This window comes from Rhinolophus hipposideros, assembly GCF_964194185.1.
Source record: "Rhinolophus hipposideros genome assembly, chromosome: X".
Taxonomy (NCBI): domain Eukaryota; kingdom Metazoa; phylum Chordata; class Mammalia; order Chiroptera; family Rhinolophidae; genus Rhinolophus; species Rhinolophus hipposideros.
Window position 1 is genome coordinate 83,615,923 of NC_138046.1, and position 27,682 is coordinate 83,643,604.

A 27,682-nucleotide genomic window follows, 5' to 3' on the forward strand; every position below is an offset into this window, starting at 1 on the left:
GAAATTTTAGTTTTTAAAACCCAAAAAGAAAGGATGTATTTAAAGGGCTAGTAACAGAGGCTGGCACAAAGTAGATGTTTAATCAATGTCAAAGAGGGAGTACAATGCAGAGGAAAGGGACTGCGTTAAGGTTTTAATCACACCTGGATTACAATACTGGCACCACTTAATGTCACCTTGGGTACATCCTGACAACTATGAGCCTGTTCATCTTTCATATATAGGGAGGCTAATCCCTTACTTGCAAAGCTGTACTGAGGGTTAAAGAAGGTTAACAGGTTTCTAAGGTTTGGTGATTTGTGCTCCATAATTCTCTCCTTTGGCTGCCCCAGAATGCAGGAGTGGTCTGCATTTTCCTGCCAATCAGCCTACAGCCAAGGGCTTCTCTTGGTTCCGCTTGTAAGATTTAAATAAGTAAATTTGGGGGAGACAGCATAATAGGCAAGGCTAAGTTGTGGCTCTGGGTGCAAAGGTGGTGTGGAAGTTTGGGGTAGGGGGTGCAAAGACTGAAGCAATCTAGTGCCCACTTTCTTCTAATGTATCCAGTCTCAGGTAGATTGCTGGGAACTGAGTTCATGTGATTACCCCAAACAATCCTAGGAAAAGATTCTGTTTCTGCTGCTATCAGCCAACTGTCCCTGAGAGTCCCTGACACTGCTTGGGTTTGTCTGATGGGGTAGGCTTCATTGTGTTTTAATGGGGTATGACTTTCTACACAGTGGAAAAGGAGTTGGATGGACCACCCCCAATATACGAGGTGTGATCAAAAAATGGGGGATGTTTAAATTTTTTAAAAATGTTTACAATAAAAGACACATTACCATTAAGCCCCCTCAAAAAACTCCCCCTAGGTGGCCGGTTAGCTCAGTTGGTTAGAGCACGGCGCTCTTAACAAGGTTGCCAGCAGTTCGATCCCCACATGGGCCACTGTGAGCTGCGCCCTCCACAACTAGATTGCAACAACTACTTGACTTGGAGCTGATGGGTCCTGGAAAAACTCATTTAAATAAAAGTTTAAAAAAATTTTTTTAAATACTCCCCCTTGCTTCAAACACTTATCCCACCATTCTTGCCACTTTCTGAAGTTCTGTAAATCCTCTTTCATGAGTATCTGTAGTTGGGCTGTCGTGACTGCCTCAATGTCCTGAACCATTCTGACTTTGGGGAAAGAGCTGGATGTCGCAGTGCCAGATCCAGTAAATAAGGTAGGATGAGAACACACCGTAATGTTCTTTGACAGAAATTGCCGGACACTGAAGCAATGTGTTACACAGAGCACTGACATAATGGAGAATGGTTTATGGCACACTTAAAAAAACTCCTCAACCGTAGTTCACACACGACTGACTGCACTGAATGAGTTGAAACTTGTCACACACTGTTACTAAGGTTTAACGCGCTGCTTCCCATATTGAAAATCCCTGCCTTTCCATTGGATGGCACTCGGCAGCAGCATTCACCGTATGTTTTGATCACAATGGGAAGGCTCCATGGAACGGCAATTTGTCAAATAAAAACATTACGGTGTGTCCTCATCCACCTTATTGAACAGATCTGGCACCCAGTGACTTCTGGCTCTTCCCCAAAGTCCAAATGACCATAAGAGGTAAATGTTTTGAATCAATTCAGGACATCGAGGCAGCCACAACAGCCCAACTACAGATACTCAGGAAAGAGGACTTCCAGAACTGCTTCAGAAAGTGGCAAGGATGGGATAAGTGTGTTCGAAGCGAGGGGTAGTATTTTGAGGGGGATAAATGGCAATGTCTTTTACTGTAATTCTTTTTAATTTAAACATTCACCATATTGATCACACCCCATAGCAGCTCTCTGAAGGATGCAACCTATGAATAAATGGTACGGAACCCTTTTGAATCATAGAATTCAACTGCTGGTGCTAGATGAGATGTGGTCACACAAGTGCAGGGCCCAGAGTGCTTCAGTTCAAGGGATTCCTCCAACTCCTTCCCAGAAATGCCCCAAGGTGGGCATTGCCCCTAACACACCTAGCCACCCTACCAACAGGTGCCTTGTTTTACCTTAATGAGAACAAGGTAATGCTTACCACACTTCAGAACCATTCAGGCTTATGTATTCTCATTTTCCCTCTATCCTGTCCCCACACCCTCCCAGAGACACAGAAGGCCCATCACTGTTCCCCCAACTCCCAATGCCTCACAGGTGAGGATTTGTGGACTTGGGTGGAAGATGTGTGGCCTACAGCCCATTGTGGGAATGTCATGCCGCTGAGATCTGTTGTGGATTGGGAAAGAAATCACCTTCTCAGGGACCCCCAGGTCTACCAGCAGCCTAGTCTCTAGTTGCATGTTTAGAGGGTTCTGTAAGGGGTCAGCCCCCTGACCAGCCCAACCTACAGGGTGGCGGATAAATTGTTAGCATCGGGGATCTGCTGATAATTTATTTCATTTCTCTTATAAACAGAGTAAGAGTTAAATAAAGGGTATTGGGTTGGCAGTTCCAGCCACTCAGGACTCTTTCCCTGGAGAATGGAGGGAGGAGTGATGGTGGGTGGTGGGGTTCTTGTAATATGCAACTGCTTCAGGGAGAAGCAAACCATTTTATTTCATCTGTATTCCCCCATCCCACTGGAACTGTTGCTCACAAGGGGACAGGGAAGGGGGTGAGATAAGTCGATCAGTCACTAGCACTATCATCAGCGTTGCCAGAGAGATCAAGGACAGACATCATGGAATCGGACAGCTTACTGGCGAGTTTATCTGCAGATAGAGAAATACAGGCAGTCACTTGGTGGCTGGCTTGCCAATGGGAGGCCTGTAGGAGCTGGCCTACATCTACCTTTGTCTGCACCAAACTCCCAAACTGGCTGACTTACCCTCCCCCAACACCAAACAACTGCTCAACCTCACATGCAGACCCATTTGTCTACCTGTGAAATCATCACCCCAACACAGCTTCTATCTCAGAATGTTAGACTCATTGGGCTCTAAATATTTTTATCCCTTCCTGGTATCAATTTTCTTGTATTATGTTAAACTTACTAGCACTCTATTACCCTCAAAGCTCTCTCAGCAAAGGGACAGCATAGTAGTAAAGACTTTGAGCCTAAATGTTTATCTCCCATCCTCCAGCCACACCCTACTGTTCCTCCGGATTCCCCTCAGACATCACCTCCTCCAGGAAGCCTTCTCTGATCACGCCTACCCCACTACCATCTCCAGGCTGGATTAGGTTCCTTCAGTGTGCTTTCCGTGTCTTCAGTGATCACTCTGTGTCTGTTTTCTTGTTTTCTCCCCACTCCCCAATAAGACCAGGAGTTCCAGGGCAATTTATCTTTGGATTCCCAGGACGCAGTGTGGAACCAGGCCAAGAGTAAATGGTTATAAACACAGCCTAGTTCAAAGAACAGAGCTTATTGGGTCAATCAACCCTAGGTTTTCATTTTGGCTTCATCAAATACTAGTTGTCTTACCTTGAGTATAACACTTAATGACTCTCGGCCTCAGTTTCCTCACTTACCAAATGAGGACAGGACTTTTGCGACATGTCAAGTGAAAATTAGTATAGCATGAAGACCTAATTGGGTCGGCCACACAACAGACCACCAATAAAATGAAGGAGGAAGTTCTTCTGTGAATTAACATGGAAATATCTCTAATATATACTGAATGGAAAAATGATGTGGCAAAGCTGTATGTTCAGCAGACCAGCATTTGTACAAAAAAAGAGAACAAAGAATATACAGATGTTTGCCTGTGTACCTATCTCAGGCATGAGATACAAGAAATTAACAGGTCACCCTCTGGGGGGAGGCCTGGATGACTGGGAGATTGGAAGAAGACATTCTACTGTATATCCCTTTGTACTTTTTGGATTTTTCAGTATACTGCCTATTGATAAAGTGAACATAGATAGCTTGTGAGTTTCCTGACATACAGAAAGCAGCTCATGAGTAAATGGTGGCTGTATGATACACAGACTAACTCAGTGGTTCTCCCGGTGTGGTCCCCGGAGGAGTAGCATCAGCATCAGCTGGAAAGCAGTTAGAATCACAAATTCTCAGTCTCTATAACGAACCTACTCAATTAGAAACTTTGGGGCTGGGTCCCAGATATCTGTGTTTTAACAAGCCTTCCAGGCAGTTCTAATATAAGCTTAATTGAGAACCACTGTGCCTATAGTTGAGCCTCCTAATCCATCCCTGGCCCCTAACCTGGGCCTGGGGCTGGACACGGAGGTGCTCACTCCGGAACTGCTAATCAACGCCCCAGGTGGGCCCATTCTGGGAGCACCAGGGGAGGGGTCAGGCACCCCCACCTGTACGCTTCTGCATCTTCTTCTTATTCTTCAGGGCAGATGTCAGAGCCTGGCCCTGTTGTAGGGGGTCCGTCTCCATGATCCTCTGCAGCATTGGGCGGCGGTCCACTGGGCAAACGTTCCTGGGACAGTCCACATTGCACTTCACCCACCCCGTCTGATGACGGTTTGGATTGGTGCAATACCCAGTGAGCTCTCCGATCTGGGGAGACAGAGGACAGCGGTGAGGTCTGGCCAGAGTACCTCCAAAGACTTCTGCAGAGGAGGCAGGGACAGGCTTGGGTACAAACGGAGCCTGGAGACACGCAGAACCAAGCTCCAAGTCTGGCTCGACCACAGACTAGCAGGTGCTTAGTTAACCTCTCAGCTGCAGTCTGCTCATCTGTCAAATGGGATGGACAATGGGTAGCTTGCACGGCTTTCACAAGAAGAAAATGAAAACGTAGAGTTATTTCATCAGGAACAATTGGTATTACAACAATTCTTTGCTCTCAAGTGACCCTTCACGGTCTTAATCAATTTAACAAATATTTTCTGACACCTACTTTGTGCCCAGCTCTGTGTGGGAAAATGCTGGAGAAATGAGTCAAAGGAGGTCCCATCTTTGGGAAGCAACCAGGCAAAAGAGGATACAACCAACCACGCTACAAGTCAGAATGCACACCAGAGAGACACAGCATCAGTGACAGAGGGTGAGGGGATGGTGGTGGTCAACATACTTCTACGGAAAAGAGGGTCATTCCTGACTGAACACTGGAAAAGCATGGTGCATACCTGGGCACCCAAAGGGGTGTCTGTTTGGCTGGAGGGGAAGGTAGATATGGGTAGTAAAAGCTAATACTGACAGATAGCTCACTATGTGCCAGGTATCATTCTAAGTGTGTGTGTGTACACACACATGTATGTACACATATATATGTACATGTATACATGTATGTGTACACACACAGATATTAACTCATTTAATCCTTGCAATAATGCTATGACAAGGCACCTAAGGTTGCACAGCTAGTAAGCAATGGAATAAATTAGATTCCAAGCAGCCAAGCTTATGTATGTATGACGATCCGCTACACTACAGTGGGGAAAGGCAAGGCTACCACACTGTACAACTCTCAGGTTGCAGGGTAGGGCACCATTCACAACACAACACACCTAAGTGGTGTCTCCTGGAGTTGTACAATGCAGTGGCCCTGCTCGGGGCCCTGAGCCTGAGTCTGGAACGTGTGGTATAGAGTGGAGAACTACTATGGGGCCCTGAGGAAAAAAAGGTACATCTGGGGCTTCAGTTACAAATATGATCAGGAACGGCCTTAAACACACAACTTCACACTGATTTTCCTTCAAGCACTAGAGGAGACCTTTGAAACTACCTAAGCGAGGACGGGAATGGCATGATTCCTGCTACTGCAGGCCTCATCATCTCTTACAGAGGACAGATGAGAGTTTCCTTCCTGGACTCGCTGCCTCCACCCTGGCCCCTATCTTTCGAACCTGATTTTTATCCCAGCTGCCAGAGTAATAGTTGTTATATACAAACCTGACCATGTTGCGTCCCTGCTTAAGAAACCCTTCCCGATATTACAAAGCCATCAAAAATAAAGGACAGCTCTTTAAATGATCAAGTGGAACCACCTACAAGATGAATTTGTACATGAAATAAGCAAAGTGCAGGACGTTATGAATAGCATGCTACGATTTGAATTAAAATAGATCCCTGTGTCTGCTTGTATGTATGTACGTGTGTGTATAAAGATGAATAGCTGAAAGGATATTCAAGTCTGCTAACAGTGACTGCCTCCAAGGAGGGGACAGGGTGGCTGGGAGACAGAAGCAGGAGAGAGACTTACTTTTCACTGTATAACCTTTAGTACTTTTTAAATTGTATACCATGTACACGTATTACCTAGTCAAAAAACTAAAAAAAGAACTCTGTGTGTGTGTGTGTGTATGTATGTGTGTGTATGTATGTGTGTGTGTGTGTCTATATATATATATATATAGACACACACACACACACGTAGTATATATAAAAGAAACAAAATGGAAAAAAAAAGTAAAAACCCTTTGACCCACAAAACAATAACCAACTTTCAGGATTTTCCTATTACTTATGGTTTAAAGTCAAACTCAAGGCCTTCTGTGATCTGACTCCAGAGTCATCTTTCCCCACCTCTACCCCACTCCAGCCACCCCAGCCCACTAGCGATTTCCCTAAACACCCCGGTCTCACCATCTGGTGCCTTGGCATGAGCACAAACTGAGCCACCGCCCAGAGGTTGCTGCTCCCCCCTTGCCCAGAGAGTTCCTCAGCCTTGAGAGGTGGAGCACGTATTAAAGCCTCCAAGACTTTCCTGACCCACAAGTAGTATAGGCTAGGGCCCTTAGATCCATGCTCTCCCTCCCCCAGCCTGTGTGTCTCCCATCACAGTGAAGACGTCTGTTTGAAACCCACTCAAGTGTGACCTCCTAAAGGGCAGAGATGGGGGGACTGGCAGAAGAAGAAGCTGAAAAAGCCTACAGGAGTCATAACACAGCATACTGACTTGATCCTGTAGGTGCTGGGAACCATGAATGGGGAGGTGACATGGTCAATTTGGGCCATTAGAAACCACGGGACATAGATGTCCAGGTGAGAGAGGCCTGAAAGCTTAGGTGAAGGTTATAGGAATGGTAGGGATAGAAAGAAACCAACAGCTTCTCAAGCGATTTAGGAAGGAGAAGCTATGGGACTTGGTGACAGACTGTGTATGGGATCCCAGATACTAGCTGGAGGGAAAGAAGAATCAGGGATACCCAGGTGTGCAACTTGAACAACTGGGTGGCTAGATGGGTACACCAGTTCTCTGGGCGGGAGCTGGGCTGGGAAAGTGGCATGGGAAAGCATGCCTCCTCCTTGGACCTGCCATCGCTTGGCAAAGGATGCACCCTCCCAGGTACCCAGGAGCCCCAGGGAACAAGAGAACGGCCCGCATGTCCCTACCACCATAGGCAGATCTCATGGGAGCCAGGCAGAAGGGACTGACCACTTCCCAGAGCCCTGGATGGAAGAGACGACTGCCATGAAGAAAGGGGACAGGTACCTTATACGCGGTGGTTTTATTTTCCATAGCATCTGCTATTTTCATCATCGGAGAATGGAGCCACTTGATATCCATTTCGAGCGGGTCCATGTCACCCAACAGCTCATCAGATTCTCCAGTGGCCAAGCCTTTAACACAACCAACACCACTGTCAGGGCCCTGGCTCCTCCCTGTTGCCAGCCCCCTGGTCAGGCCTCAGTGGAAAAGATATGCGGACACTGCCCAGGGGAGTTGGGAGGGAAGCCTCTCTCATCCCTGCTGGGAGGCCACATGACAAAGGATTAAATGCATGGGCTTTGCAGTAGGGCACCTGCCTGCTGGGAACTAGAGCCTCAGCTTCCTTATGTGGAAAATGAGAATGCCACAAGTCCAATAAAGTCCAATGACACAAGGCTGCTGTGAGTCGTAGCATAGGATTGCCTGAAATGCACTGGCCTGAGACACTGCCCTGTAAATGACAGCCACAGGGATGCCCTTCCCAGGACCAGGCCTCCCTTCCCCTCCCTCTGGCCCCTTACCTACAGCTGGCCTCCACTGCAAACCATAAACGCCCATTGCCCTGGGCCCACACCACCCTCACACCTGCTTCTAAACTTTGCCTCATCCCTTTCCTGGGCCTCTCTAATCCTTACTCACTTTTCAAGACCAACACTAGGGCCAACTCCTCTATGAAACTCTCACCAGTAACCTCTACCTCTTCTCAATTTCCCAGACCTCCATCTTTTGCCCAAGAGCACTGTCGGTGATGGAATCCCTCTTGCCCTCACATGCAGCCAAGCATCATCTGGGTCAAGCAGCATCCTCAGAACGGGAGTGGGAATTCCTCCCAACTGTCTACTTGATAGAAGAGGAAAATAAAGTTCAGAAAGGGGGCTGACTTGCCCAAAGCCACCTGAGGAATAAACTCTAAAGCAAGAAAGTCTTCTTGTCCTCATTTGTAATCCAAGGACACCAACAGGCCCAGAGAAGGAAAGCTACTAGTCTTCAAGAGAAACAGAGAAACTAGAAGGTAGGCCATCCAGGGCTTTCTCCACTACACCAGAGTGTCCACGGACAGGCCCAGAGAGCACCGGATACCTTTCTTGGGTGGTGTAGAGAAGGAAGGAGAAGCCATAAGTCAGGGCTGCAGATGGTAGCATCTGAAGAGAACCAACTTCCTTCTGGAGTTTCTGAAAGCCACTTGGCTCGGTAAGAGTTAATATTCATCAAGCAAGTACTAGGTATATTCCAGGCACTTTTCAAAGTGTTTTTACGTATTATGTAATGGGTGGATGCTATTGTCCCCGTTTTACAAATGATGTCATTGAGACATGGAGAAGGTAAGTAGCTTGTGCAAGATCACACAGCTAGGTAACAAAAAACAAAACTTGGATTTGAATCTAGGCAATCCATTCTCCCAGCCTAGCTACTGAGCTGGGAGAGTCTTCAACAACAGGGCAGCAGAGATGTTTTGAACACTACCCCTGCCTGCCACTGACTATTCGCCATCGAGCAAATATCACCTTTCTGCAACTCAGATGCCTCGCTCGCCAGTGGAGGTGAGAATGAAAATCTAGGAATGGACATGCAGAGGCTGAGGCAAAGCCCAGGGCTACATGAGAGAAGTGTCTCAGTCCACTCCGGGTCCCAAGACTGGGGAAAAAAGCTCACACTTCCTGAGCACCTCACTTTGCACACTGCCAGGGCCAGGGCAGGGGGAGGTCAAACATGAGGTTTGTTGTCAGGTCCACGTGGCTCCACCAGGGCAAGACCAAGTGCCAGGCAGGTCAGCCCACATGCCCTCACTTACAGCCCACGGTGTCTTCATTGGCCCGCTCGGTATCCTCGATGTCAAAGACCTCAGTCATCTCCTTAACGATCTCAGCACTGAGATGGGCAGGCAGAGTGTGGGTGGCAGGTGGGAATGTGTAGAAGCTGATCTTCCCACTGCATTGGGAGGTGGGAGGAAATCGGTGACGTCATTAAGAGAACAAATGACCAATCAAAGAGAGAATGAGTTCCCATGTCAAAAACAGTGAGGAACAAGCAAACCCACATGGAGGCTTCTGAATAAGAGACTGATTGCTGGATACACACTGGCCATAAATCCCCGAGCGGGAGGTTACCTACCGCCTTGGCCTTCCCCTGCCCTGGGATCCAGGAGTCGGGTTGCCCTGCCATTGCAATGAATACAGAAGAGCCCCTTTGTGGAGCCTCACCCCTACCTCTAGCCCCTCCTCACCTCACCCAGTCAGCCAGGACCGCTTTAGCTGCATCCTCCTGACTGTATATGCCTCCCTTCTTCTTCTTCCCCAAGCGTTGGGCCATCGCAGTCAGAAAGTGCTCAGTGGTCTGGAATCCAGAGATGCCATAATAGTTGGAAATCTGGTGAAGAGAGGAAGAAATGAGGAAGAAGAAAGAAAGGCCCTTGGAGTGGCGTAGGGCATGAGCAAGAGCCCTGCACACCTCCTCCAGGTTGCAGCGTTGCAGGATGGTCTCCACTGGGGTCACGGGGTCTGCCAGCTTCTGCACATGGACGCAGTTGCGCAGGATGGTGCTAACCTCCGAGTTGGGTCCTGGGACAATGCCTGGGGCGTCCAGCAGCCTGATGAACTTGTCCAGGTAGACCTCCTGCATGAACCTGGGCAGGAGATAAGAGGACGCAGGACGCCAATGAGCCCAGATATGTCCGGCATCCTCTAGGCCTCAGGCACATAGTTCGGAGAAGGGCTAAGGGGGGGATAGCGTACAGATGAAGGTGGAGAGATGTGGGGCCGGAGGTTCTGGGGCCCTACAGACCTGGAACTGATTCTAGTCTGACCTCTGCCATTGGAGACTGAGCTGCAGAACCATGGGCCAGCTTCTGACTCTCTGAGCCTCAGTGGCTTCACCTAGGAAGTGGAGCTGCTTATTCATAACCCAATCTTGCATGGCTATTCGGAGGCTTCAAGGAGCTAATGGTAGAAGTACCCAGCTGGGTGCCTGGCCCACACCTAGGGTGTGCCAGGTAAATGCGAGCTGTTAAACGAGACTCCCATGCCCAGGGAAGAATCAGAGGTTGGTCCAAGGTAAGGAAAGGAAGGGGCAAGGGCTGAAGGTATGAGAGTTGGGGAAATGGTAGGGTCAATGGAAGTGGGGGAGCAGGCAGGTGCTTACCTGGTGATCCCAGGAACGGCTCCCACACTGCACACACGGCTGCGCTTCAGGCTATTGATCAGGCTGCTCTTCCCAACATTGGGAAGGCCTACAAAGGAGCAGCAAATGGCTCAGGGCAGGAAGGGCCCTCGGGAACATTTGGGCCAGCGTGTGTGGGAGGCCCAGACAGGGGCAGTGACCAGGCCACAGGGAATGCAAATCAGAACCTGGCCTCTTGCCTTCCCACCCCAGGCCCTGATCAAGCCGCTGCATGGCCTTTTTTCCCCTCCCCTGCATTTGCGAACACAGTGAGTAGCTGTGTCCCACTCTCTAGCTGTGACACTCACCTCCCACCTACTACCAGCCCGGAAAAGATGCTCAATGCAAGTCCTCTGGGGCATGATCCCACGGAGGGTGGACAGAGGGAAGTGTTCATGAAACAGAACCATCTGTCCTGGTGTGTAATTCACCGGGGTGTGAAGGAAGGCTCATCTCCAGATGTCCGGCTCTCTGAGCAGCTGTCTGCCTGCGGTGTGTTTGTTTGGGTGTCTGTGCGCACTTCTCTGTCTATGTATGTCTTTGTTTCTCCTTCCCTGGGTCTCTCATTCTCACTATTCCCCTTCTGTGGGTCCTAGAATTTATACATCTTGCTGCTCTCTCACAGATGTGCCCATGTGTGCACGGAAGTCTCTATACATCTATCTCTGTCTCTGTCCCTCTCTCTCTCTGTTGTTCTCATTCTAAATATTACTGCTTTTTCTATTTTTGTCTTTCTCTCCGATTCAGTCTTTTTCTCTATCCTGTCTTTCCTTTTCCATATTATCTCTATCTAAGCATCTCTTTCTCTGCCAGTTTGTCTGTGTCTCATTCTGGCCACTGTCCTTTGTCCTTTATTCGCCACCCCACCACTTCTGCCTCTCTTTGTAATTCCTTCTATGTCAACTCTGCTCAGTCTTTCTGTACACCTTCTTTCTGCGGTCTCTCTTCATGTGTGCCCCTCTGTGTGTCTCACTGTGTCTCTTTTTCTCTCTCCTTGTCTGTGTCTCCCTAACCCCCGCCCTCCCTCCCCTTTTCTCTCTCCCCCTCCCTCTATGCACATATATATCTGTCTCATCATAGATATGTGTGTATTTGTCTCTCTGTGACTCTGCATGGCTGTGTCTGAGGGCCCAGTGTATCTGGGGCACACGCTGCATCCCTCTGGGCCTATTTGCTTGGAGGAGGCAGAGCTGGAGTGAGCGTGCGGGAAGGGCTTGGTCTGCATGTGTTTTGCCCCGGGTCTGTCACTAGACATGCCCCCTCTAGGTCTCTACATGTCTCCACATACGTGGATCTGCACATGTGTTTGTAGATCTGTGTGTGTGCATTCCTCTGTCTCCATCTTTGTTTCTGCCTGTTTCTACATGTATCTCTCTGAAGCGGTCTCTCTGTTCCTGTTCCTCTCTATTTTTGGGGTGTGCCTGCCTCTCCACATACATGGGGTGTCTCTAGCCCTCCTGTGTCTCTCTCGACAGGTCTCTGTGTACTTGTCTGTCTCTATGTCCCTTTGGCATTTCTTTCTGATACCTCCATCTCTCAGCATGCCTCTGTCATTTCAATGTCTCCCCTTTCCACTGCCCGCCAACTGCCATTTGGCTCCCCAGTTCGTTTTCTGGGTCTATCCAGGTATGCGTGTCTATATCTTTTTCTGTGTCCAGCCCTCTCTCCAATGTCTTTCTCTCTTGGCTTCACTTCTTCTCCTCTCCTGTCTCCATTTCCCTGTTCCCATCTCACCACCCTTCCCTCGGTGTCCTGGGATCCAGACAGGCCCAAGTTTGAGGCCTAGCTCTACCTTGTCTCACACACGGCTGAGCCCCTGAAGTCCCTTTCCCTTTTCTGGGCCTCGGTGTTCCTATCTCTAAAAGGGAGATGTTCACCGCTGCCTCCCACAGCTCTGGCAGGATGAGATGGTACCAACTCCAAGGTTAGCCCCATGCATTTGGTCCACGGTCCTAACACTCAATGCATGGTGGTGATTCTGAGTATGCCATCTCACATCCATCAATCCAAATTACAAATCACAAAACCCTTCCTTAACTGCTACTCTCTCCCCACAAAAAAGGTAACACAAAGTTCCCAGGATCCTCTCCCCCAATGAAGCCCCTGCTCAGGGAAGAGCCTGAACCCCGTGACTTCCCCCCAAGTACCTTACCCACAACACCCACACGGATATGGGTGCGCACTTCACCCAGGCGGCAGTAGTTCCCCAGAACCCTCATAAGGTTTTCAGCTCCAAAGCAGGCTTTACTTTTCAGCAGTGACTCAGAGGCCTGCTGCACTGGCACACTGCAACGGTTCTAGAAAATGAGGGATATTACAGAAGAGATGTCAGGTGGGAGATGTAGTTGGAGCCCAGATTTCCAACTTTCAGAGAAACTTTCAGGGCCTGCCTGTGGTCATCAAGATTCCCAACCCGAAGTGAAAGACTTCTCAAGCAGGCCCCGAATGCCTGACATTTCCCTGCTCCCCTTGGAGACCCACAAGGCCTCTTTTCCCACTGCCTTTGCATCTCCAGTCTTCTCTGTCCCTGTCTCCGCCTAGACATGTCTCTTGCCTCCTTCAGCAGAGCCAGGATGGTAATCTAGCCTCTAGACAGGCAAGACTGGAGTTCCAACTCTGCCTCTCACAGGCGTATGCAAATACTGCTTCCCTTCCCTGGGCCTTGGGGCCCTGCTTGCCTACATAACAGGGACACCTGCCCTCCCTGCCTGCAAAGGAAAGAGATAGTGCCTGACCTACACACAACCTACCTTCCCTTGATTCCTCACACAGGACAAGGCCATTCCAGCCTCCTTCTCTACGCCTGACGCCACCTCCTCTGCCCAGATGCCTTTCCATCTCTTTCCTTATTTACCCACCACAGCATTGCAAAATAGAAGTTAACCTAAATATCCATCAACAAGAAACAGATTAATGAGATATATTCTTAAAGTGGAATACAAATGAAAGAAAGCTTCTAGCAAAAGATGCTTACCACATTTTTGCCATCAAAAAGGCCAAAAAAATTTAAATGAGATATCGTGTGTCTTCCAGATTAGCAAAGATTAAAACGTTTAATAATATCGAATGTCGGCAAGAGTAGGTGGAAATACGCCCTCTCACATCTTTATCTACCCTACTGGTGGGAAGATAAATGGCACAACCACTATGAGGGAGACGCAACTTATCAGTGTTGTTTCCCCTTCAAATATATAAAATACAAAATGCATTAAAGCCTATTACCCAGCCACTCCACTTTTCAATACCTAGCCTACACAAACACTTGCCCATGGGCCAAGAAGACACGTGCAAGGGTCTGTGCTGAATTATGCATCGTAACAATAAAAAAGTTGGAAACTAATTTTATTTAGCATCAAAAAAGTAGACTGCTATAGAAAGATCTCCAAGGAGAAAAAAAAAAAAAAGCAAGTCACAGGATAACACATGTGATTCTCCCAAACACTATTTTCTCTTTATTATAGACATCCACGTCTATATAAAGTACAAAAAACATGTGAAAGGATACACAACAAACTGACAATGGTGGTTACCTCTGGGTACATATGGATAAAGGATACTGGAATTAGGGGTACTGGTGAAAGGGTATTTAAGCTTTATCTAAAATTGTTTTTATTTTTTCAATTTTATTTTTTGATAAGTAAGTTGCAGACCTGGTGCAAAATTGAAAAAATGTTCCCCAGCACCCCATTTCTCTCCCTAGAAGCAGCCAATGTTTCTGTATACTTTAATATTTTACAGTGAAAATGTATTTCCGTGGTAATGATATAATTAGAAAGCAGTGTGATATTTTAAAGAGCCAAACGAATGAAGGCATGTATGTTTAAAAATCAACAAATAGTTAAGTATATTTTCCAAATTTTCTATGGACAGTACGTACTACCCTTACATCTGGAAAATATACTTCCTAAAGAACAATAATATAGGCAGGAGTGAAATGAAACTAATATTCATGTCATCCAGTAAAGCAAAAGGCTCAAAGCTGAAGGCCCAGTTCAATTACCAAAGAGCTGGAGTCCCCAGTCCAAGTCATGACCCCCCAACCCTGGCCCAGGCTACCCTGAATCTAGATGCCCCTGGCACAAACTTACCAGGTTTTTAACCTGATGCTGTGTGCTGGCCTTGAAAGCCACAGTCGGCAGCTCATTCTGCAGGTAATCCAGCCACTTCTCTACAACCTCCTTGGGGACAAGATCTGGGGAAAATAGCAGATAGGACTGGTAAGAGGAACATTATCTCTATGACTCCCTCCAAAGACACATCTACCCACACCCAAGGCTAGTCCCACCCCCCACCCCAAACAGGTATCTCCCTGGCCCTGCCAATATCTGTCCAGTTTCCAGGTTAGAGTTAGAAAGGACAGTTTAGTGTAGGGGATCACTTGGCCCTCTTTGAGGGGACCTCTATTCTCTCAGGGAGAATGAGCAAACTAGTTGTTTGGTCCCAGATGCCTTCCTTCGAAGCCAGAGTGCCCAGAGTGTCAGAGGCCTCCCAAAAACTGTGTTTCCCATCCCCTGTCTGGATCATTCTAGTTTGAACCAAATGTCAAGTATAACTTAGACAAGAATGTGAAATACTGACCACACACATACCAAGCACTTTATTAATTCTCACAACAACCCTGTGAGGTTGGGACAGTCACAGCCCATTTTATAGCTAGAGAAATGGAAGCTCTCAAGGTGATATGACTTGTCCAAGATCCCAGAGAAAACAGCACAACTGGGATGAGACTCAGACCTGAGTGACTCCTGAGCCCACATGCACTTCTGCCCCTAACCTTTGGGTTCCAGCTTAGAGAAGACAGAAACTCTCCAGGGTTAGTCAATAAGGCTCAAAATGACAAGAACAGGGGAAAGGCAGACAGGTTTGGACTCCATTCCCAACTTCTACTACACTCTATGTGTGTCTTTAGACAAATGACTTCACAGCCTCTCAGATTCCTAGGTTTAAAAACTGGAACAAGAATTCCTACCTTGAACAACTGTTAGGAATACCACTGTGTTGCTGGGTCTCGGTGTCTAGACAGAGCTAATCCTTCAAGAAGGCCTGGCCCCCGCCCTGCCTTACCCCATCCTGCCCAACACCCACCAATCTTGTTCAAGACCAGGACCAACTTCTTGTTGCCTTCTGCCTGCAGGACAGCCTCCTCCATTTGGAAGCAGCGGCAGCCCAACGGGTCCCTGGCATCCAGGACTTCAAGAATCACATCAGAGTATTCCACCACCTGCAGGGCAAACGACAGGGGATGAAGACAGGGAAAGGATTGGGTAGCAATCACACAGGGCTGTGAAAGAGAAGATTTTCATCTCAGTCAGGAAAAACCGAAATGGAGAGGAGATGGGACAGGGACTGGTGGCCTCCTTAAAGAGCCTTGAGAAATGGCTCCCCATACCTTACGGAATTCCTTGTAATAAGCCTTTCTTGTGGCCTCATCATCCAGCTGAGGAAACATATTTAATTCCTGCAAAACTTCCTCCTAAGGGAAAAAGAAGAGAATGGTCCAGGGGAGGAAACAGAGTGCGAGCCAGGCTTTGGAAACCATGGGAGCTGGGAGCGCTGTGTGAGCCCCAGCCCACCAAAGAGTAGCTCTGACCAGTCAACAAAGCTAGGAACTGGAAAAACAATAAACAGACCCACATGGTACATGTGTGTGCATATAAGTGTGGGTTCGAGCCCCAGCTAGAAGCCTGAGTATGCACATGGGTGTGTAAGGGATGAGAGGAAGGTGTATGTGAGAAAAACAATCTATAGGAGACATGGGATGGGGAAGGCAAAATACGTACTTTAGGTTAGAAAAGGGACTATGAGTTGGAAAGTGCACATTCTGTGAGAAGAGACTATATGCAGAAAGACAGTCAAAAGCCCTAGAAGGAAAAGGACACCTCTCTCACATATAGTCCTCTCAACCCTCCCCTCATACTCTCACTCCCTCTCTCCCCGTCCCCTAGTCCTGAGTTTTCCCACCCCTACTCCCAACCCCCACTCTGGGTTCCAGCAGGGGAGAAAGGACCTAACCAGGGTTGTCCAGTCACAGATAAGGCTCAAAATGAACCTTTACCTCCCTCTCATCCTCTGTCCACACTGTTTCCCATCCTTTCCGCACTGATTCCCTACTTCCCTCCCAATAATCTCACACCCTTTCTCTTCCCCTTTCATAGAGCAATGGCGAAAGATGCTTTTGAGTAAATCCACACCAGACCTACCCAGGGGCAAAGGCTGTTCTCTTACCTTGCGCTCAAACTCCTCCTGGCGTTGCTGGACATCCTGACAGTAGCTCTCGATGGTCCTGTGTCTTTGTCTCTCTTGCTCCCGGGCAGCCTGCTGCTTCTCCCTCCTCTCTTCAACCTAACAAGTGAACACACACTGGGACTGTAGCTGATTAGGTCTGCAGCCTAAGGGAGGGATGGGTGACCCAGAGTAACAGGAAGTGGGTGAAAGAGGGAAGAAAGAGTGTGACATGGCAGAGGTGGGAAGAACAGGGATAGAGGGAGAAAGCAGATATGACAGCAGGAGGTAATGGGTTTGAGAAAAAGAAAAAGACAGAGAGATGTGGGAAGGGAAAGCAAGGCAGAGGACAATATAAAGAGGGCATGAGAAGCTGAGAGAGAATGTGTTCCAGGCAGAGGGAATCCCTTAAGACCAGAGGGGAAAGAGCACATGGTCATGGGATGGCCCATCACTTAAAGAGCAGGAAGAGAGACTGGGAAATAGGAAGGACATCCAGAAGAGTGAGGTGACAAGAAAGTCAAAGTGAAAGTGTTTCAAGGAAAGCATATTCTCAAATTCAGAAAATGTGGATCAGATGAGGGACAAAAACTATCCATGAGTCTGATGTCAGAGAATACACTCATGAGGCTGGCAGGGGCCGTTTCAGTGGAATAGGGGGAACATAAGCCGAACAGCAATGGACTGGGAGGTGAGCAAATGGAGACACTAAATCAAGTACCAAAGCAACCATCCTCCCTTGCCCCTTCCACAAACAGTCTCAACAATCCTAACCATTCTGGATGTTGCCCTTCCATTTATCACTTCTGCGGACCTGGCAGTCAAGCCAGGCCCTCTCCTTCCCCCAAGGTAAAAGGGCTTACCCTCTTCTTCTTTAATTCAACCTCCCGACTGGCGTGATGATTGGAGTGAACAAACTGGGGAGCAAAGACCACCTTGGAAGACGCCTTCTTCCCACTCTGCTTTGCAGGATGGTCACCACACAAGAGAAAAACGTCAAACAGAGCTAATGAATCCATGGAAATCACCCCTTCAGGAGGATTAAGGCTGCTCAGAAATGTAGTTATCAGGGAAGGGGCAGGAGGGAGGAGAGGAGTAAGCAAAAAAAAAAAGGGGGGGGGAGGCTCTGCCCCAGAGGTATGCTCATCTGGCTAGAGAGAGACCCTCCTTCCGCTAGTCAGGCATGGACGGACTGAAGAACCCCAGGAAATGGGGTGGGGGGTGCAAATGGGAAGGTTCCCCAAGTAAAGGCCAAGGAAAAAGCTAAGTAGTTCTCAAAGTGTGGTCCTTGGACCAGCAGCAGCAGCAACAGTACCTGGGAGCTTGTTAGAAATACAAATTCTCGGGTGCCATGACAGACCCAATGGATCAGATACTCGGGAGTGGGGCCCAGAGTCTATGTTTTAACCAGCCTGCAGATAATTCTGGAGGCCTGATTGAAGTGTGAGAACTTTAACCATGCTAAAATTTGAGAAGAACCACTGCTCTGGCCCAAGCCTTACTTGTCCACACCTTTTGAAGCAGGACCAGATCCAGGCGCTGAAGCCAAAGATTATGTTTTGGACTTCCTCCTCTCCATGAGTGACAGGGATTTGGGACTCAACAGGCTGAGTCCCAGTTATGCTACCTTGAACCTAGCAACTTTCTCAGTGAGGCTCAGTTTCTTCATCTAAAAAATGGAACGATGACAATCCCTACCAGGGTAAATCAAGCACAGAGCAGCATATGGCTTGTGGTGTAAACTTAAAACATGCTGCTGATTCTCTGCTGCAGTCACCCAGAGGGAAGGAAAGCCAGATCCACTGAGTCCAATGCGGTATTCTGTCTAGAGTCACCCAACATCTACTAGGTTTCGTGGGCCTCTTCTAGGGCAGGCCACCTGTTCTGTCCTTACCCCAACAAAGGGTGTACCTTACCTGAGGGTGGGGCCAACTTACCTTCTTGTAACCTTTGGAACTTTTACCTGGCTTCTTATTTTCTACAAAAAAAAAAAAAACCCATCATCCAGCTACCCAACATTTGCTGACACCTTAATCAAGGCCAGGCCACACTGGGAACCTGAGGACGCCTCAGACACTACGTATGTCTGTCTAGGCCCAGCACAAGACAGACATGGAGATGGCATCAACACTGTTAGAGAAAGTATTGGATATAATGTGTGGGGCATTATTTCAATGCAAACTGAAACAATTCTTAAGGGAATCCTGTGAAGAGAGTGACCTGAATGTGTGCTTGTAACTCCTCTCTCTCCTTCAACTTCTGGCGGGAGGCGACTCAACAATTTCGGCACCAGGCTAAGGTGGAGAGCTGGCAGCATGGGAAGGTGACCTGAGGAGTCCCAGCTGGCTAAGCCAGGGTAGATGCCCTCAGCACACGGGGAGAGAACTGCCCCTTCCTGCCAACCCTGCTCAGGCCATTGCTTCCAAAGGGATGTGCCCTCTTCAGCTAAATTGCAGCCTCCCTTGGATACAAGGAGGAGAGAGCCCACCTCCTCCAATCACGCCTTAACAAAGCCTAAAAACTTAAGAGATCGCTCTCCCCTCTTCAATAAGAAGTCCCATCTGTCATTCCCTTCACAGCTGGCCTCTTGGGGCAGAATGGCTTTCCTTAATTCACACCACGGGCAATGGGGCCAAAGGAATTCCTAGAAGGGGCGATTCTGGAAGGTTAGGGTATATACAAACAAATACAGGAGCAGCTTGAGATTACCAAAACAGGCTCCCCAATCACCTCATGTGGTTCACACCAAAGCAGAGTTAAGGTAGGAAACAGAGAAATTAAATACTACAGTAGTCCCCCCTTATCCACAGGAGGTGTATTTCAAGACCCCTAGTGCATACCTGAAACCACGAATAGTACCAAAACCTAAATATACTGTTTTTGTCCTATACATATGAGTATATACCTTTTCACTTAAAGGAAGCGCTTTATGGCTCCACTTTGGCATATCCAAATTGCCACCATCACTATTCTTGCACTTTGGGGCCATTATTAAGTTAGAGTTCCTTGAACACAAGCACTGTAATACCATGATATCGATCTGATAACCAAGACAGCTACTAAGTGACTGACAGCATGTACAGAATGGATACACTGGACAAAGGGATGATTCACGTCCCAGCTGGAACAAAGCGGAATGGCATGAGATTTCATCATGTAACTCTGAATGGTGTGCGATTTAAAACTTATGAATCATTTATTTCTGGAATTTTCCATTTATTATTTTCAAACCACAGTTGACTGCGGGTAACTGAAACCACAGAAAGTGACACCACGGATAAGGGGGCGGGGGGGGGGGAACTACTGGACTGCAAATTATTAAGGAGAGGGAGCCGCGTGGGTCAGTGGTGAGAGTACAGTGCTCATAACACCAAGGTGGCCAGTTCGACTGCCACATGGGCCAGTGAGAAACAATGGTGTGAGCTTGGAGCTGAGCCACCACCGGTGGGCAGCCAGTTGGCTCAGTGGTGGGAGCGCAGTGCTCATAACACCAAGGTCGCCGGTTCGATTCCCACATGGGCCAGTGAGCTGCACCTTCCACAACTAGATTGAAAACAACAACTTGACATGGAGCTGATGGGTCCTGGAAAAACACACTGTTCCCCAATATTCCCCAATGAAAATAAAAATAAAAATTCTTAGGGCAATTACTCCAAGGAAAATGAAAAATCTTATAAACCCAAACAAGGAGTTTCCAACAAAGGTGAGAGAAGCAGACAGCCTTCTTAAATCTACAACTCTAAACACTTAAGGCAGAAGAATAACCTTTTATAAAGTTCTGGGAAAAGGGGCTGTGTTCCAAACTAAATCCCTATACCTAACCAATAAATCACTCTTATGTGAAGACATTTTCAGATGTGCAAAGATTACCACCTCTATTCCCTTTCTGGTAAAAACTACTTGAGGAAGTATACCAGCAAAAATAAAAATTAGATCAAAATAAAGATTTCAAGCTAAAGGAAACAAATAATAGTAGGCAGGAAATCTATTAAAATTTACCAGTAAATCTGAAAAATTGCTAGTAATGTGACTAATAACTATGATACGTATTAAGAAACTATTTTTAAAGTCCAGGAAGCATAGCATAAGGAAATAGGTCAGAACTAAAATACCAAATTATTTCAACAAAATCTAGGATTCAAGCAATAAGAGTTAGAAAAGCAAAACCATGAAAGCATGCTAAAAGTCTCACTTTGGAAGAGTGGGATAAAAATAATTATTTAACTTTGGTAAAGTGATAGAGAAATTTAAGTTTAATTACCATATTTGCCGGCGTATAAGACGATTTTTTGGCCCCGAAAAATATGCCTCCAAGTGGGGGGGTCGTCTTATACGCCAGGTACACTTCAGATAGACTGCCCATAGTGCTTGCCCCGTGCCATAGTGGCCTCCCGATGCCCGCCCACTTGATTCCACATACCGTTCAGGCATCAGCAGCGCTGCTGGGTGTATGCTCGGCTGTTATGCGATTTTGCTGTTATGCGATTTTACCACACTCGCAAAATCGCACACAGCCGAGCATACACCCAGTGTGATAGCACAAAATCGCGAATCGCGATACCATACTGGGTGTATGGTCGGCTGTGTGCGATTTTGCGAGTGTGGTAAATTCGGGTTACCGTATATTTCTTTACATATGCATTGAAGATTCGCGATTTTGCGCTATCATGGTGCCTGTTAGAATGTTGAAGAGCTCGCACTTGCGCACTAGTGAGGTCCCAGGGAGATGCTGATGCAAGGGTGGACCAGACTGCTATAGTGACAGGGCGGGCAAACAGGGAGCAGGGACCAATCAAATCAGGCTTTGTATACAGCCAACAGCCAACCACAATACTGCACCATTGTACAGTACAGCATAGAAAATGTCGACCAGTCAAACCCCTATCATCCCTATCATGGCACCAGCCAAAAGAAAGAAGTATGATGCAAATTTTAAACTGAAAGTTATTTGGTGTGTGGAAGGTGTGCGGAAGAGGGGGTAGTCTTATACGGCGAGTATATAACAAACTCTGTATTTTGAGTGGAAATGTTAGGGGGTCGTCTTATATGCCCAGTCGTCTTATACGCCGGCAAATACGGTATGTTTGATTTCAATATAAATGTATTTACCAACATAAGTTCCATTACTGTTGAGAGGATTTTTTAAAAAACTTGATCAATTTTTGTAAAAGTAAGTAAATAAAGGAATAAAAAGAAACAAACAAAAAATATAAAATACGGTGGTAGAAATTAGACCAAACATATTAGTTATCATAATGAATGTGAATGGGTAGAATTTTCCTGTAACAACGACAACAAAAAAAGACCTTAAGTCTCCTTTTCTTTCCAAAGTACTTATGTTGTAATGAAAAGAATGTGAGGTTTGGAATGAACCAGGTCTGGCCATTTTACTCAACAATTTCCATCTGCCTAACTTCCCTGGAAACTGAGAGCCTGCGCTGGATACAGGCACACAATGAAAGAAAATACATCACATAGATAGGGGGAAAACATCTGCTTCAGAGAGAAGGCAGGAAGGAAGAGGGGAAGAGGGAAGGGTGCAGTTATCACTCATGGCACTGTAGCACCCAGGAGCCGCTGTTCATGTTTTAACACCTTCGGAAAGAAAACAGCTACCATTTTGTAGCCAGCCAGACCTAGGTCTGGCTCAGTAACTACCTACCTAGCTTAAAGAATTTTCTAAATCTCTTAAAGAATTTTCTTAAATCTCTCTGAGCCTCAATGTCTCCATCCATAAACTCTCACACATCACTACTCAAAGGCAGATCTCTTCATTCACCCATCATCTCCCATACTCTCACCCCGCTACATCCCTGTCCACCCAGCCTGGCATTGATTCTACCACCCCCCCATCGTCCCTCTGCCCCTGCTTCAAACTTCCCACTATGCCCTCTAAAACTCCCACTTGGGAGATCAGCACTCCCCTAGTTCTTCCATCTCTCCCTGGGAACAGTTCCCCGACCTCTTGCCTTAATGGAGACTCAGCTCTGAGGACACTGCTTCACCTGCAGGCCTCTGGAAAGGTGGCTGTTGTTTTCTCTGACCCATGAATACCTCAGGGCCAGTAGGTAGAGCTGTCCTCTGGACTCACCATTGCCAAACCAAGACTATTCCTCCCTCTTGTTAATAAAGGGAAAAATGGGAGGTGGAGGAAATCCTGCTCTTTTTGAGACCACTGCTATGCCTATCACCTACGAGTCATGTTTCTTCATTTATTGAAGCACCTGACTCAGAGCTTTGCTTTCAACCCAACTCCTGCCATCATCAACCTGGGTAACTAGCAATCCCCGGGCCCCTTCCAACATTCAGATTTCCCACTCCCTCGACATCCTCACCTCCAGGGGTCCCCACTCCATGCAGCCACCTGCCCACTCACTGGCATGGTGACACTGATCATCATCTCTAACTGCTTGGACTTCAGAAAGCAGTCTCAGACACCCCTCTCAACTATCTTCAGGCTCATTTGTTCAACCTCCTAAAGACTTCCAGAACAGTGAAGCCTCCACACCACTGTTCCTTATTCATCAGGTACCCCCTTCCCTCTCTGTGCAGTTTACATTCATGGTCTGTCATTACAATGGGTTATACACCTATGCCGCCAATCGCTGATGGCTGTAAATCTTTTAAGTATTGAAACACACCCCCTTATTAACTATTCAAAAATGTACAACACTTGAAACCATCTTTGAACACTCTTTGTAGGGCTCCTCAATAACTTCCCAGACTTAATCACCATCTTTACCATTTGGGTCCAAGGTATTTCTAGCTGCACCACACGGCACCACCCCCATCTTCCTCTGCAATCATCCCAGTTAGACTCATCATTACATACCTTGGTTGCCATTTACCAGTGAAAGCCTTTGTTTTGTGTGCACATGTAAAGTTTTTTCTATTGAATTTAATGTTCACCATTTCCCCCACTAATGTGACTATTGTATGACTGCTCTTTAATAGGTCATAGAGTTCCAAAATAAAAAGGTGTACTTTGAGAGGTCTCCTTCCCACACTTATCCTGGCCACTAGAGTCCTCACCATAACAAGAAACCATTTTTTCAGTTTATTGTGCATCATTCATTTTATTTATGCAAATGCGAATATATGTTTTTAACTTTTCTAATTTATTTTAAGTGTGTTTTCCAGGACCTGTCAGCTCCAAGTCAAGTAGTTGTTTCAATCTAGTTGTGGAGGGCGCAGCTCACACTGGCCCATGCAGGGATCGAACCGGAAACCCTGGTGTTACAAGCATCAACAACTGAGCTAATGGGCCACCCGTGACTATTCTTATTTCCCCCATTTTCTCCCACAGAAGGTAACTACCTACTGGCAACTTGCTTTTTCCACTTGACAAATCCTGGGGATCTTTCCATTTAATAGTTTGTCCATACAATACAGTCTTCCATATAATCTTTCCATACAATACTTCCTCATTGTTTTAAACTGCCAGTGTTCTTTCGTATGCATGTATTCTATTTAGCCAGCTAATTACTGTCTTTTTCATCAATATCAATAATTTTGTTATCAGCTGATATTTGATGTTCTTAGAGTGTAGTTGATTTTGTTCGTTTTTCTTGTTACGTGAAAAAAATGATTATTTAACATACCAAAGTCTGACTCACAATGACACTTTTACGACTTATATAAAGTAAATGTATTGAATTTTTTTTCATCAAGTCCTACATACGCAGGGCCACCATTTACACAGAATATGGAGCTACTAGGGTTGTATAATTCTTGTCCGGTCTACCCGGTGTGCCATCCACAGTGCCAGGCTCTAAGTATCCTACCTCTTTTAACGTATTAAATCCTCACAACACTATTTGGTAGATACTATTAGGTAAATACCATTATTACCCTGTTTTGCAAATAAGGAGACTGAAGTTAAGTAACTTGCCCAAGGCCACACAACTAGTAAGTGGAAGAGCTAAGATTCAAACACAGTCTGGCTCCAGAATCCATTCTCCTAACCACTGATACAATTTATGGTACGAACTTAATGGTACCACTTAAAAAGAAAAATGTTAGGGCATGTTAGGGTTCCACGCAGGGTGATAAGGTATTTACTGCTATTCACCTAACCTTGCTGAGCCTCAGTTTCTCCTGTAAAATGGGAATGTAAAATAAGGAGGGCATTACCTCATAAGGAAGTTGGGGTAAAAGGCAGAGTGATCTGGTACATGCTGGGCAATATTTTACAGTTGCTGTGAAACACTATAAATATTCATTAAAGTTTAGGATTGGGATGGGAGTGGTAAAAGAAACTCACTGTGTCTAAGTTTCATCATGATGACCAGCTTGAAAGGAGGTAGGTTCAAATCTTCAGGCTTTCTTCCTGTTGGAATGGGAGAACCAACTTGAAGACAGGAGCAGGAAGCCACAATGCCACAAGCCTCCTCTGAGGCCCCAAAAGGCCAAATAAAGTGTTAAAGAACATGATAAAGAAGCCGTAACAATTAGAGGAAGTGGAAGAAGGGGCTATAGTAAAGCTGGAGCCTGGTATGGCTGAGTCTACACAGGGAAGGCAGTGTCACACTACCCAAAGGAAGGCTAGGTCCAAACTTCTCTTCCTGGGTGGAGTCAGTGCATCGCATCACATGGGGTCCTTGGTCCTCAATCCTCCACCCTGTATATATCCTAAGTAAAGGACTAGCACTGAACCTCTCTATGCTGAAGGGAGGGGGTATGCAAGGGTGATCTATTTCTATATAAGGTATTAATAGTACCTCTTTTCCGAAGTAGGGGTTCTGTGTCTCATCTACCCGGAAAGGTGGGGAAAGACAGGTCCCAGGAGTCTACCCTTGGGAAAAGGGATCTCAGAATGAAGTTTTTTATTTGTGTGTCTATGTGGACTGAGGTCAGTGCAAAACCTTGGAGAAAGGGGGGGGGGGAATCTGTGCCTGTATGTGGGGTCAGTTCCTTGGTGACTGGGAGGGATGAGATGCCCTCTGTCCCTCTACTCTGGGGGTGCAGAGGAATTGAGGAAACTGACACAGTGGCCGTGTGCATCTCTGCTGCATGGAAGAGAAAAGCAGGTCTGTACATCTCTGAGTTGTACAGAGCATGGTCCTGGATCTGTTTACCCTGGGGAGGGTTGTGGGGGGACTGATATGCCTGAAGAAAGGAGGGGCATTATGCAGTTTTGCATGAGTGGGGTCTGTATGTCGCCTGCTGTGGGCTATTCTAGACCCTTCCATGGGAGGTGGGATGGGGACGATCTGTTCTTTTATATGGGTTGAAATCAGCAGTGCACTAACATCAAAGGGACTAGGACCTCTGGTTCTCTGCATGGGTGGGGCACCGCAACACAGCTACAAATTCAATGGCTTGGCCCTTACACTTGGTAGGGAAGGGTCCTGTGTTTTGGGATGGAGAAAAATAGATCTGAGCTCCTCTACCTTGGGTAAGTGGGGAGCCCATAGGCACATACTGCTACTGCGGGGTGTGATCAGTGATGTCACTGCTACTCAACACTGCGGAGAGGGGAAGCTGCACCCAACTGTTCCCTTGTAGTCTCTGCTTTGCTACATTTGATGATTCTAATTCGGGGCGGGGGCTTCGGGGGGAAATGATCTGTATATACTGAAAAAGGAGGACAAATCTAAACCCCTCTCCCCTGGGAGCCCCAAAAGAGGAAGATCTGACAGTCTCTTCGAGGGTTAAGGTCTACTGCAGTTTGCCGCGGGGCATTTTTGGGGTCCGGCTTTTACAAATTCAGTAAACCAGCACCTCCTTAAAGGGGTCGGGATCGGGCCTGATTTTCCACAATGTGTACTCTCTCTACCCTAGGAGGAGGGGGAACTCTGCATGGTTCTCCATAAGCTGAGGTTCGTGCCTCCAACCACTTCGGGAGGGGTGACCTACCATCTCTGCAGGAGCGGGGGCGGAGCTTCCGTCAATTAGTTACACCCGGGCAAGGCAGTGAGCAAGGCAGTGAGCGAAGGATGTTGCCCTCCCTCTGTATAATAAGTTTGTGAGCTTCTCTATATCACTGGTGGGGCGGCGGGGGGGGGGGAAGCAGGCGTTAATACATCAAAACCTCTATTCTAAGGGAAAAGATGCGTCAAGGCGGTTCTGTATGCCTTAGCTCCGGTGGAGGTCTGCGCAGGTCAGCCTTGTGGGGACCCAGTGGCTAGGTCTCTATACGGATGGGATCGACGCCTCTCTAAACACGGAGAGTGCGGAATGGGACCTCACTTTCATGAACAGAGGAGGGCATTCGACGCTTCTCCACACAGCGGAGTCTACGACTCTATACAGTGTGGAGGAGTCTATACCTGTCTAAATGGGGTGGAACCGTGCCCCACTACCCCGCAAGAATGCATTTGGGCGCATGTCCACGTGCCCTGCCCTTCATCTGGGCCCTTTACCCTGGAAGGTAGCCAGCTCTTTACTTCTCTCTTCCAAAGTAAAGGGCGCCTCTGGTTTCTCCTCAAATAGACGACCCTTACCGCGCGGCCAGCTGGGAGAACGCTCACCACGAAAAAAAGAGAGTCGTCTCTTACCTCCACTTCCGGCGGGGATCTAAGAAGAGAGGATAGCACGACAGCACGCTGGGCCTGGAGACTGCGCTCGCGCCAAGAGGCTCCGACTTCCGGATCCCAGCCTCCCTGCGCCTGCTCCGCCCGCGGTGCGCGCCTGGGGGGCGGGGCTTCGGATTGACGGCTCGCGCCCGCCGGTCCCTTCCCAGCGGCCGCGCTGGCCCCGCCTCCCGGCTGTCCTGTAAGGTAATGAAGTCAAGAGAGGAGGAGGGAGGTGGGGACGGGGAGAGTTAAGGGGGAGGGGGAAGCGGCGGGTTGACTGGTGCGGCCATATAACCTACTTGAAACCAAGATCTTCTCTGCGGTCTTCTGCCTGGGCTTAAATCTGCGTGTTCCCGAAACTTAATGACCGAGCGATCACCATGACCGCATCAGACAAGGGTGGGGGGTCAA

General features: G+C 47.4%; 1 protein-coding gene across 1 annotated transcript; it reads right to left on the reverse strand.

Moving 5' to 3' along the window:
• Positions 1 to 56: 56 nt before the first annotated feature.
• Positions 57 to 27,382, reverse strand: GNL3L (G protein nucleolar 3 like). The gene is made up of 16 exons (XM_081041894.1): positions 27,254 to 27,382; positions 25,018 to 25,083; positions 18,692 to 18,732; positions 17,618 to 17,713; positions 16,758 to 16,874; positions 15,922 to 16,005; positions 15,618 to 15,753; positions 14,621 to 14,724; positions 12,685 to 12,829; positions 10,515 to 10,602; positions 9,825 to 9,999; positions 9,601 to 9,743; positions 9,169 to 9,305; positions 7,380 to 7,507; positions 4,297 to 4,498; positions 57 to 2,738 (listed from the first exon to the last, which is right to left on the reverse strand). The coding sequence occupies exons 2-16, from the start codon at positions 25,034 to 25,036 to the stop codon at positions 2,656 to 2,658; spliced, it is 1,698 nt and encodes a 565-aa protein (XP_080898020.1). The 5' UTR covers positions 25,037 to 25,083; positions 27,254 to 27,382; the 3' UTR covers positions 57 to 2,655.
• Between the last annotated feature and the right edge of the window lie 300 nt (positions 27,383 to 27,682).